Here is a 13,259-nt window from a genome sequence, read left to right on the forward strand (position 1 = left end):
TCTTTCGGGTGCCCCATGGGGGCAGGACCTCTCAGCCGGGAGCAGCTGAGATAGAGCGGGAGTGGAAAGGCTCGGGTGTAGGCCTGGCTCGGCTGCTCGGTGGCCACTGGACACGGGGCACGTTATCTGGCCTTTCTCGGCTTTAGTCCCATTTCTGTGAAACGGGTAGAATGAGGTGACCCCAAGGTTCCAGCTTTGATGTTCTTTGCCAATGGAAATGTATTAATGTTTTCCTTGATCTGGCTGCTATACTCAGTCTAAAGAAGTGGCCAGCGTTCATTTCCTTCCCTGCCGTCGCCTACGGTCCTGACCGCTCTAACCCTCCTTTCTCCCTGTCGCACTGCCCCGCCAGATTCGCCCAGCTTGCTGCAACCACGTTTATCACTCAGGGGATTCCTGTGTACCTGTTTTCTGATATAACCCCAACCCCTTTTGTGGTAAGTAACTGGTTCATTTTATAATTTCCTGTCACAGGGCTGGGAAGGGGACATGGCTGAATTTTACAGGGTTTGGTGCTTTTGGGAGTCAGGTGTTTGAATGACACAGAGCTCCTGGCATTTACTGGGCATCATTTCTTCTCTCCAGGAATGTTTCTCCCACATCCTAGTAATATGTCTCTGCTATCCAACTTTTGATTCATCTGAATTGATTTTTTTTTAAGTGCAGTTTTCCTTTTGCTTGTATTTAAAGGATATTTTAGCTAGTTAGCAAAATGTCTTCTGTTTGTGTGTTTTTTTCATTTGGTTTGTAGTTCTTTCCCCCAGCTATCACAATTAGGAAACCTCTCGTGTCTAAATCTGAATTCACCTCCAACCGTGTCTTACCATGAATATTTTTGACAAGTTGGACCACCAGCTTTTTATGCAAATGGACGCTCTAAATATTATTCATGGCCAGTACAGAAAGCATGCCTGGCATGTTTTAGTAAGATTTGTATCAAATACTTAATGCAGCAGAATCTAAAGAAAAGGACCATAGGGACTGTGGCAGCTGTTGTTTTTAAGTAGATAGAACTTTTAAGAGTGGAGCCAGATGCTATGAATATATTTTTTAGAAGTTAAGCCAAAAACATGATTTGAATGCAGCTACTTACATCAAGTGGAAATGAAAGGGTACAGATATGGGAGAAGTAATGCCCATTGGTTTGTGTTTACTGTCTCTAGTGCACTGACAGGTAGATACAGCACCTTTGAGGTTGCAAATAACCCAGTGGACACTCAGTGTCATATTCAAATGTGGTTCAGGTTTTATTGTTTGATGGAAAAATTGCGATGTTTTTGAGCATCCTTGGTTTTCTGTACTATGTAAGTGTTAATAGTGATTATTCTTATATCAGACATGAGTTAAATGAGTGTCATGATTATTTCCCACTCCGTGGAGTCATTCTCCCCTTTTCCTTGCTCCAGGACACATGGGGGACGTGAAATAGCTGCTAAGGAGACAAATAACCTCTGTGATGCTTAATGGGAGGGTGGAGGGGACGGACGGATGGTTAGAATGTCAGGTTGCCTGTGTGTGGAAAATCTCATGTGCAGCCACAGAGGGGACAAGCCTGCCCCCCTCCCCATTCTGAGAAGTAGTCTTGTAAAGATGGGAACCAAGTAGAAATACAAGAGAGGGAGATTTTTTCCTGGAGCGGAAGATAAATGAGCAAGATATAATCTTTTTCTTAAAAGCAAGTAGGGGGAAAGAAGAGAAGAGAAGAGAAAGCAGTTGGAGGAAATAAACTGAATCTATAAGCTTCTGTCCCAAGAAGAAGGCTTAAAAGAATGTGAAATGGAAGATTAGAGTATTTTACGGTTTGGAAAGTTTTCTAGCTCCACCAAGTAGAAGTCAGTGAGAAGAAGGCACCGGAAAATACTCTCCTTTCTCATTAGGGTACATGTCCCAGAATTTTGAGCAGTGAGTTAGATCTAAGGGCCATAAGAGGATGCTGCTTGGGTGTGGCACGAAAATATTGAAGGACACCTTATGATATTTATATATTATGTTTATTGAAAGGGAACAAACTGGTACAAACAAACAATACACGATGGACATTTTAAGTATGCCTAATGTGTTGTTTAAAACTCTTGTTTCCTGCTGTGGCAGCCCTACACGGTGTTGCATCTCAAACTTTGTGCTGGACTCATGATAACTGCCTCCCACAATCCCAAGCAGGATAATGGATATAAGGTACTTTTATTTGTCTGTCCACATACGTGTCCTTCTCTGTGAACCCGAAGCCTTTACAGTTTGGGAGCACAGGGGGTGGGTGCTTTTCCATTAACCCTGCACCGTCCGCGTCTGTTCCCCTGCCGCCCAGGTCTACTGGGATAACGGAGCTCAGATCACCCCCCCTCATGATAAAGGGATTTCTCAGGCGATTGAGGAGAACCTGGAGCCGTGGCCTCAAGCCTGGGACGGCTCCGTGATTAACGGCAGTCCGCTTCTTCACGACCCGAGCGCTGCCGTCACGAAGGACTACTACGAGGACCTTCGGAAATACTGTTTTCACAGGTAAAGGGGCTGCGAGCTCCCCTCCGGTGCCGGCAGCTCGTGTGATTCGGCCAGACTCTCAGTGTCCGCTTCAGTTGCTACATGTACTGTAGCTGCGTCTGATTGTAGAAGCCGTAGAATGGGGATGGGTAACTTCCCTTAAAAGATAGACAGTAAATATGTTTTGCTTTGGGAGCAATTACCCAACTCTGCTGTCGTAGGAAAGCAGCCATAGATGATGTGGGAATGAATGAGTGCAAACCAAGCTGTGTTAAAAAACAAAGTTTGTTTACAAAAGCAGGTGGCTGGCCCATAGGTCACAGTCTGTTGACCTCTGTTGTAGTCTTATATATGTATGTGAGTGTGTGTGAGTGTATACATATATGTGTGTGTATATATATAAAACTTGCTGAAAGGTGTTGAATAGGAAACACTGACTTTTTTTAATCTTTCTAGAAATTTTCTGTGCATATGCAAGGATATATGTGTTCCACTTACTTATGCATGCAGTGATTCTTGTATGTGCCCTGACCAGGAATCTAACCCACAACCTTGGTCTGTCAGGACGATGCTCTAACCAACTGAGCTACCTGGCCAGGGCCTTGCAAGCGTGTGTGTGTGTGTGTGTGTGTGTGAGAATGTATTTCTGTAAATAAGACCATAAACAGGAACACACTGTGTGTGTTGTTTGTTCTGTGCCTTTTTCTCCCAGTTAATTTGTCATGGATGCCTTCTCTGTTAGCCACTGTTACATGACACTTGTTTTTGTAATGTCTGCTGTACCCGTTTATTAACCCAGTGACACAGACTCAGTAATGATCATGAAATAAGAAGCAGACGAGCGAGTCACAGTGTTGTCCTTCTACACTATGCCATGGGCCCCACCACTCCTGATTGTCCCCTGAGCAAGAAACCACTGATTTTCCAGAAGTGTAATTTCTAGGTTGTCTCTAATATTGTGTTTATTAGACCACCTGAGAGGGGAGACTCCTGTGTAGTGCGTGGAACCCCAGTCCCACCTGAAGGGAGCAGCCCTGCCAGCTGGGTGTCACCATGAGCAAATGTCCACAGTTGCCCGGCCATCTGATTTTTTCTCCCTAAAAGAAACTGAAAACCTAGATTTTGTTTGTGAACTCTCCTAAGTTTTAAATGTTGGGCACAAATAAAACACTTCTACAAGCCTTCCTTCTGTCCCTCTGGTTCTACTTCACAAAGACTGAGGGTTTCCACCTGGCCAGAGTAGCTCAGTTGGTGGAGCATCGTCCTGGGCACCAAAAAGTTGCCAGTTTGATTCCCAGTCAGGGCACGTACCTGGGTTGTGGGTTCAATCCCCAGTCGGGGCGTGTAGGGAAGGCACCAATTGATGTTTCTCAGATCAGTGTTTCTCTCTCTGCCCTCCCCCCTCTTCTCTCTAGCATGACCTTGGGTGAAGATTAAAAAAAAAAGACTAAGGGTTTCTAGTTTTGGGGCTACTCCAAGGAGCTCTTGAGCAGTTACTGGTGTGTGTGTGTGTGTGTGTGTGTGTCTAAGGATTTCCATGTGTATCCTTAGGTACATTTCTGGCATCAGAATCGTAAATGCATTGACAGAGTTGATAGTGGTTAACAAATTGCTCTCCAGAAATGTTACACTACATGACACTCCCACCAACAGTGTACGATCCACACATTCTTACCTACACTGAGAATTATCAAACTTACGTTTCCCAGTTTGCTAGATGAAAGTAATATCTTACTTTATTTGCATTCTTATAAATAAGCTATTTTTCATATTTATTTAATCTGTATTTTTCTATGTATTTGTTCATTTTTTGCATTTGCAAAACCTCTTTGCTTCTATAGAAAATGAGACTATTTTCAAATATCATTTTCCTTTCCATTGTTACCTTTGGACTTTCTCATTGAATCTTTTTGCTGAACTTTTGTAAAAATTTGATGTTTATCAGTTTTTTACTTTATGACTTCGGGGTTTTGTGTTATACTTAAGAATTCTTAATTTATACCAAGGTTATAAAAATAAAAATTCCCTCCCCGTTTTTTGGACTTGCATGTTTAAATTTTTTAATGTTTTTAAATCTTTTGAGTCATTGGTGATTTTTAAAAAAAATATGTTTATTGATTTCAGAGAGAGGAAGGGAGAGGGGGAGAGAGAGAGAGATAGAAACTTCAATGGTGAGAGAGTCATTGATCAGCTGCCTCCTGCCCTCCCCCTACCAAGTATCCAGCCGGCAACCCAGGCATGTGCCCTGACTGGGAATCGAACCGCGGTCTCCTGGATCCTAGGTCGATGCTCAACTGCTGAGCCACGCCAGCCCGGCTCATTGGTGATTTTTAATTTTGTATGAGATATGAAGTAGAAAAGCAATTTAGGTTTTTTTCCTAAAAGGCGTACAGTTGTGCCAACATATTATAAAAGATAAGAATCTATCCTCCTTTGACCAATTGGAAATGTTACTTTATCAAGCAATTGTTAGTACTAATTGAGCGTGCATTATATATCAGATAATTGCTGTCGGCTGGTACCTGAGCCCAGTGCTCTTTCTGTTATCCTGCCCTAGGTGTGAATGCTGTATCTTAAACTCTGACAGTAATCAGATTTGCTGAAAATAACTACAGAGTAAAATTTAAAACTCGAATATATTGGGAGCAGTATTGTATTTGGGAGGAGTTTTTTTTTAAATGGCATTAGTCTTGTACATTCATATTACGTTGATGTCTTACATCCTTAGGGATCTGGTTTCTTGATATTTGTAAGCCTTCCAGTTTTGAGAGTCACGTTTGTGTATTTTACCGTTTTTCCATGATGTGTGTGATTCTAGGAGTGTGAACAGGGAGACCAAGTTGCAGTTTGTGCACACCTCTGTCCACGGCGTGGGCCACAGCTTCGTGCAGTCGGCTTTCAGGGCTTTTGACTTTGTTCCTCCTGAGGCTGTTCCCGAACAGAAAGATCCCGATCCTGAGTTCCCGACAGTGAAATACCCAAATCCCGAAGAGGGTAAAGGTGTCTTGGTAACCTAATGTTTTTATTTATAAAATTTGCCTCTTATATTCAAAACTATGACTATCAAGTAAAAATAAGGTTTTTTTACGTGTTTTCATTGTACTGAACAAAAGTAATTTCATCATTGGAAATATTTATTCAAATTAGATATCTTAGCATCAGGATATGAGGGCTGAAATCTAAATGTTTTAAATTAAATTTAATTAAGTTTAAGTTACTGTGCTTCCTTTGTGCTAAAAAGAAACAGTAATAGAATGGAAGTGTATCCCACAGTTTTTATTACTTGTCATTGTTCTGATAGGAAGAAGTGGTATTTAAATTACAGTTCCTTTTGCCTTTTTAAAGGGTAGGGTAACAATGATATTCAAAGAGTCAGTTTATTTTGGTTGGTTTGTGAGGTTGGTCACACAGGAAGCCTAGAAATACCAGCCCAGCCACACACACTGTCAGATGTGGAGAGAACCCCAAGGGCAGGCTTGGGTCATGCGCTGATGCTCCGATTATCTGCCCTGGTGTAGTAAGAAATACGTGACCAGCCAAGACCAGCTCCAGAAATGAAATTCAGCCTTAGTTTGGGGAAAGTTCTCTTTTAGTTCTTAAATAGCTGAACTTTTTAAAGACTGCGTTAGGCTTGATTCTTGATTGACGTATTATTTTTTCTGCTCTTTTTCAGACTTTATCTTTTGCCTTGGCTGACAAAATCAAGGCCAAAATCATTTTAGCAAATGACCCAGATGCTGATAGACTTGCTGTGGCAGAAAAGCAAGACAGGTACAAATTAATTGTGATTACCTACATAATAGAAAATATAAAGGGGTGACATCTTGGACAGTAAAATGTTTCTGGGGAGACTTGGACCTATTTGGAAATATTTCCCATTTATTTTGCAAATGATCATCTCCCTGAATGTCTATCAACTCCTCTAACATAGAGCAAGGCGCTGATGCGGGGGCCACATGATCACTCTGCAAGCACAGTGCAGAGTAAACCCACCCAGGGTGCCCCTGGACTTGTAATCCTCCCTCATTTTATCGCTGATTTTATGATAATTAATGACTCGGTGCCTAGAGAGGGCAAAGGACTTCGCTTGGTGATGGCTTTACAGTTCTGTATTTGCCAGTGGGTTTGGCAAGGAGCTGACCTTCAGGGAGGTGCTGAAGTTATGTTGAGCAGACTCGAGGGGAATCCCTGTGGAACACAGTGTCCAGGCAGCTTTGACTCGAGTCTATAGCGAGGAGTGCGGGGCGGGGGGGGATTGAAAGTTAGGCAGGCGTCAAGCAGTTTTGGGTGTCCAATGGCATATGTGATGTTTCAGGGGTAGTGGGGTGCTACCAGAGGGTTAGAGTTTTAGGTTATGATAAAACAGGTTCAGTTCTATATCGGTTTTTAGAACATTAAGCTAAGGGGATACGTGCTGAAGTGTGAGATGTGCGTCTAGCCACGTGAACCACAGAGAGGAAGCTAAATTGCACGTATGTTTCTGGCGTCCTCACAGTTTTAGCATCGAGCTCAGTCTCAAGGAATGTTAAGCTATTGCCCTCTCAGGCTCAACAATACTGGCCAAAAATTAAGACGTACACACTGTTAGACTTGGGGGGTCTTGTCGGCATATTTCTGTTAGGTCTTTGCTGAAGACTAAGAGAAAAGCATTGTGTGTCATCCCTGACATGCTTTTATACGCTCTTCAAAGATCAGATGTTGGTCTGGGCAAACTGGCTAAGATGTGGCTGTTGCTCAGACCTTTGGGAAGTGGCAGTCACATTTCTGGCCAGTTATTTAAACAAAAATAACAAGGACAGTCTTCCAGAAGCTACTTCGAGCCTTGTTTGTGTCATTGCCCTATCCCCAGTGACCCCAGTGTCTCTCTGAAGATTGCAGCAGTGCATGGGTTGTTTTCTCTTTCAGTGGGGAATGGAGAGTGTTTTCAGGCAATGAGTTGGGGGCCCTCTTGGGCTGGTGGCTCTTTACTTGTTGGAAGGAGAAGAACCGAGATCCCAGTGCCCTCAGAGACACGTACATGTTGTCCAGCACCGTCTCTTCCAAAATCTTGCGGGCCATTGCCTTAAAGGAGGGCTTTCACTTTGAGGTAAGGTGTTGGGGGGACGTGGTCTTTCTCCTCTTTTTTGCCCTGTCGGCGGTCTAAGGCACGCCTTTCTCTTTTGGATTATCCCTTCAGGAAACATTAACTGGCTTTAAGTGGATGGGAAACCGAGCCAAACAGCTAATAGACCAGGGGAAAAATGTCCTATTTGCATTCGAAGAAGCTATCGGTAAGAAATGATATGGTGCTCATAGAATTCGTTGACATACAGATTGCAAATGTAGGGGAGAGGACGTGAATTTGGGGTCAGTAAGTTAGTGTGAACCAGGAGCACACAGTTTGCTTTGTGTCTGTGGCATTCAAAGACCATTGAATGTCCTACCCCTAAATTGGCATCTCAGATTTCTTTCAGCTAAAAGAAGTATCTCGCAAATAACCAAGCCATTAATGTAAGAAAGTGAATCCTTTCCCCAGATGACTGAAGACAGGGATGTTCTGCATGTGGCTGCTGGGAGCTTAAGAATCCACATATTTTAGGAGTTGTGATGTTTCCCCAACCGTGGTGTTGATATCCAGGCCCAAGGCACCTCCTCTGAAAGTGCTCTGTGGTCTGTCCAGAGGGAAGGAGAAGGAAGGCACGGTTGTGGTGCCTTCATCAAAGTGACTGTCATCTGAAAGGACAGCCCCAAGTCCCGCCAGGATGACGGAAGATTCACTTGTCTTAAACTGTCAATAGAAATGAGCAGAAAGGAGAGCGAGCTGCAGAAACCTGAAATTCAGATGTTGTGCTGGGGATATTTTAGCTATTTGTTCAGTAAAAGCTGTGACACGTTATACTTACAACATAGGCAGGGTGCACTCGCAGTGTAATAAAGGAACTCACCCCTAAGCGTGTGTGTGTGACGTGTTTCTACAGGATATATGTGCTGCCCTTTTGTTCTGGACAAAGATGGAGTCAGTGCCGCTGTCATAAGTGCAGAGTTGGCTAGCTTTCTTGCAACCAAAAATTTGTCTTTGTCTCAGCAGCTAAAGGCCATCTATGTTGAGTAAGTTTCTGTTGATTCTATTTAATTGAAGTAATATGTTTTATTAGTTTCAGGTGTACAATGTAATGATTCGATATATGTATATATTGTGACATGATTGCTACAATAAGTCTAGTTAACATGTATCCCCACATGTGGTAATATTTACAATGTATTATGTTCTTGTGTATGAGATACTAATATCCTTTCTAATGCTCTTATTTTAGTTATGAACTCTGTTGCTTATGAAAATGAAACAAGAGATTATCTTTTCCTTTTGATACTTAACCACTTGATAGTAATTACCATTTGCCATGGCATTAATCTTTACTAAATGAGAACATTACACAGAATGTGATTTTAAGTGTCTGATGCCAAAAAAGATTAAATGTCTTAGTGAAACATCTCTTCAGTCTTTATAGCAGTTATGTAACTCTGCTTTTGTAGTGCAGAAGCAGCCAGACACAATACATAATATAATGGGCATGGTGAGCTGTTGCAGTAAAATTTTTACTGAAGGCTGAAGGCAAGATAGGGGAGCAGATTGGGGAGCCCTGGGGTAAATGGTTGTCCTCTTTTTTAATGCTGAGTTATTCCTTTGAAGCTAGTCGTGGTCGTTTGTTTCATTGAGTATTTTAGAATGCGCTGGTTGATGCCCATTCTGTGTACACTATGCGGAATTCTTTGTTCCTCATTTTGCACATATTTGTATTTGTTTCGATAGGTATGGCTACCATATTACCAAAGCTTCATATTTTATCTGCCATGATCAAGGCACCATTAAAAAATTATTTGAAAATCTTAGAAACTATGATGGGAAGAATAATTATCCAAAAACTTGTGGCAGATTTGAAGTTTCGGGGATTAGGGACCTTACCACTGGCTATGATGATGGCCAGCCTGATAAAAAAGCGGTAAGTAGTGTCTACTTCCATCAAACTCTTCTCTGTTTACTTTCTGTTACACTTTGAAAAGCTTCACATGTATCACTGTGATATTGTGATTTATAATAAATATATGTTTGGTCTTCGACCCCCTTTCTGGCGCAGAGCTTCTAAAATCCTTAGAATTTCGTAAGTGATGAGAACATGAAGGTGTCTTATGTTATGTTGATAAGGTGACTTTCGGGGGCTGGTTGTCAGGGGAACCCACCAGGTGATTAGAGAGTTGGAACTTTCAGTCTCACTCTGACCTCTGGGAAGGGGAAAGGGGCTGGAGATTGAGTATAATTGCCGGTCGCCAATGATTTAGTCAACATGCCTATGTAATGAAGCCTCCATATAAACCCAAAAGGACAGGGTTTGGAGAGCTTCTAGGTTAGTGAACAGGTGGAGATTTGGGGAGAATTGCGAGCTTAGAGAGGACATGGAAGCTCCTCCCTCTTTTCCCACACGTTGCCCTGTGCCTTTCTTCCATATGGCAGTTCCTTACATCATTTTATAATAAATTAGTAATTTAGCACAGAGTATGTTTCTCTGAGTTGTGTGAGCTGCTCTAGCAAATTAATCAAAGCGAAGGAGGAGGTCTTTGGAATCTCTGATCCAGAGCCAGTTCGTCAGAAGCACAGGTGACAACCTGAACTTGGGACTGGCATCTTAAATGGGGGGCGGGGAGGGGTTGCAAGACTGAGCTGTTAACCTGTGGAATCTGATGCTGTCTCAGGTACATAGTGTCAAAATTGAGTTTAATTGTAAGACACTGGGTGGTATTGGAGAATTGCTTGGTTGTGTGGGGAACTCCCCCACTCAATCTATTATTGGAACTGGGCACAGAAACATTTTAATCATCTAATTAATTGAAGCTGATTTTGGGGCATTTAAGCATTATTATAAATAAGCTATCAAAAGTTAAAAACCGTAGGCTAGAACTAGAAGGGTTCTCACTAGTCATCTCAGCCAGCGCTGTCATTTAACACATAAGGAAATCAGTACTTGGAGGTGCAGGATCTGCCTGAGGTCATACAGCTAGTTGGTGATGGTCGGGTACAGTCTGGGTCTTCTGATTCCAGATCCTGCTGTTCCTCTTTCTTGGCAGTTCTCAGCCTTGAACAGCATCAGATCACCTGGCCACCTAGTTAAAATGCCAAGTGCTGCAGCTCAACCTTGATGTTGCTGATTGAGTAGGTCTGGGGTGGGGAATAAGAATTTGTCTTTCTTACAAGTTCCTGGCTGATGCTGATGCCACCGGTCCAACTTGGAGAACCACTCTTTGCTTCCTACTTAGTTTTACCCTAGCCTCTGGGTGTCTGGTAGCTGCTAGCTGTAAAGTGTGAGACTGCATCCTTCACGCCGTGTGGATCCCACTGGGGCCAAAAGAAAGCTCAAATGCGGCAGAAGAGTGTTGCCAACTGCGGCACGGAAGGGGAAGGAAAGCATGAATGTCCTTATGAGATGTTAGACGTTTTCTTGAATATTTATCTTTCTGTATATTTTTTATTCTCATCTACGCACAATATATTTTTAAAAGATAAATAGTATTAGGAGTTACAGTGAAACATGGCAGCTCCAATCACTGCCATCTCATTGCCATGGGTCGACAGGCACCTCCCCTCTCAGTTTTTCCTTCCTGTCTTTACAACCAGGTTTCCAAACACTGTGCTTAGATGGTGATGTTTTCACTTATCTGTGTTAGGCTTTATTAATTTTCTGTTATGGAGATAAGTAGTTAGTTCTTATACTTCCTGCATTCAATATTCCCCTTTTCCTCCTGTCCTCACAGTACATTTATAATGTAACTTTGGGTGACATCAGATTCTGCGCTGTATTGTTAGGACTAATGACTACTGTTTCCTGCTTAGTTCAATAGTGCACTTTGATTAGGTTCCCCTAATTTGTATGAAAAATTGTTTTTCCTATAATTAATCATTGCTTTGTTGTTGTTGTTTTCTTTTTTAAATATGTCTTTATTGATTTCAGAGAGAGGAAGGGAGAGGGAGAGAGAGAGATAGAAGCCTCGATGAGAGAGTCATTGATCGGCTGCCTCCTGCACGCCCCCTGCTAGGGATTGAGCCCGAAACCTGGGCATGTGCCCTGACCGGGAATCAAATGTGACCTTCTGGATCGTAGGTCAGTGCTTAGCCACTGAGCCACTCCAGCCCGGCTGCTTTGTTCTCTTGATTGCTTGGATTTCTGTGTAACTATCACCAGTTCATCCCACACCTTTCAAGTACCTCTAGGGGTTTCCGCAGGGTCCAGTGATTCCGCCAGAGTCGGTCAGTTCTGTTTTGTTTCCATTGGCTTCCCTCCAGGTCCCTCTATCAGGGCTGGCCCAGCTGCTTTCTGGTTTGGGGTCATCCTGGGAATGCCCTTTTTCCTAAATCACACCCTCTAGTAGCTTCCTGAGAAAAAGTGAATGGGAGGTAAATTTGAGACATGTAGATTTGCAAATGTCTTATTCTACCCTCCGACTTTATTGAGTCACAGTTTTGAAAGCATTGCTCCATTATGGTTTGGCTTCCGGTCTTACTGTTGCGCCTCCCTCCCTCCCTCCCGGAGCTAGCTGAGGCCTACTGTGTGCTGCATACGGGGGCGTTGATGCCACGCTTATTCAGTCCTTTCCGTGCCTTGCTTTTTTCTGTATGGGAAGGTTTTAGGAACTTTGGATTCTAAAATTCCAGCGATATACTTTAGGTCTCTTAATTCCTTTTTCTAGACACTTGGTGGGTCTTTGTTGGTCTGGAGAGTCATTTCTCTTCTGAGAAAATGTCTTGGTTTTGCAGTAGAGAGGGGGGCTGGCTGGTTGTTTTTCAAATGACCCCTTCCCCTGGTCTCCCTTTCTCTGTGGGTTCTCAGTTAGGTGCTGGCTCTCCAGGACCGATGTTCTGTTTTCCACGTTTCTTTCCTGTCTTCCATCTGTATATTTTTGTCCCACTTTTGGGGGAGATTTCTTCAACATTAACTTTCTGTGCTTCTGTGGACTGTGTTTCAGCTCTTAATTATCTAACTTATTAAAAATAACATCCTAATCTTGTTTCATGTACATAATATCTTAACTCTTTTAAGGATATTAATTGCAGCTTTTTAAAAATGTAGATCTTTTCTTGCTCTGTATTGTTTTTATTTCCTCTGGGTTCTTTTTCCCCCCATTTCTTTGTTTTGGACTTTGTCTTTTATTTGATGTCTTTTCCCCAAAGTCTGGTGAACCTTAATTGTCCTTTGAGCACTAAAAAGATGGTTAGGAGCTCTGTGTATATGAACGAGCCTTGTCAACTGACATGCTTCACCCTGGGGAGGTTGGGTAGCAGATTAATGTTTGTATGGGAGCCCCATCTGGGGAAGCCTAATGATTGTCCCGATCTCTTGCCTGAGGGCTATACATTGGATACTGAGGCGCTTTAAGAGATGGTGAGGTCTTAGGGGCATGGGAAGAGGAGTGCTGGCATTGGGTTTTCACCGTACCCCGTCCTCCAAGGGGCCTGGTGTCCCCAACTCCTGAGCCTTTCTGGTTGAATTACAGCAGAGAATGAAACCATCTATGAGCTGGTTGGTTTCCTACCATGTGGGCGGAGGGCGAGGATCTGAGAGGGTCTCGTAGCTACTTTCAGTTACTACCTTTGCCTCTCCCCTGCCCTTTGCAGTACCTGGTGCCTCCAGGTAGTGAGCTTGGCCGGGGTTCGGCTGGATACCTCGACTCGCTTCCTGTCTGTCGCCTGCAGGTGCTCAGCTGTCAGCCTGTGTCCCAGGTCAATCCTGCTCCTCCATCTGTTTTCTGACTTC

At 43.1% G+C, this 13,259-nt stretch overlaps 1 protein-coding gene across 1 annotated transcript in view; it reads left to right on the forward strand.

Moving 5' to 3' along the window:
- PGM2 (phosphoglucomutase 2) overlaps positions 1-13,259 on the forward strand; it is a 32,315-nt gene that overhangs the window by 11,614 nt on the left and 7,442 nt on the right. The window contains exons 4-12 of the mRNA XM_081143394.1: positions 353-437; positions 2,092-2,175; positions 2,306-2,499; positions 5,297-5,486; positions 6,152-6,249; positions 7,384-7,564; positions 7,655-7,748; positions 8,436-8,565; positions 9,269-9,458. Of these exons, the coding sequence (XP_080999520.1) occupies positions 353-437; positions 2,092-2,175; positions 2,306-2,499; positions 5,297-5,486; positions 6,152-6,249; positions 7,384-7,564; positions 7,655-7,748; positions 8,436-8,565; positions 9,269-9,458 (1,246 nt within the window). The remainder of the gene's footprint in view (positions 1-352; positions 438-2,091; positions 2,176-2,305; positions 2,500-5,296; positions 5,487-6,151; positions 6,250-7,383; positions 7,565-7,654; positions 7,749-8,435; positions 8,566-9,268; positions 9,459-13,259) is intronic.

Source organism: Miniopterus schreibersii (assembly GCF_964146895.1).
Source record: "Miniopterus schreibersii genome assembly, chromosome: 1".
NCBI classification, from domain to species: domain Eukaryota; kingdom Metazoa; phylum Chordata; class Mammalia; order Chiroptera; family Miniopteridae; genus Miniopterus; species Miniopterus schreibersii.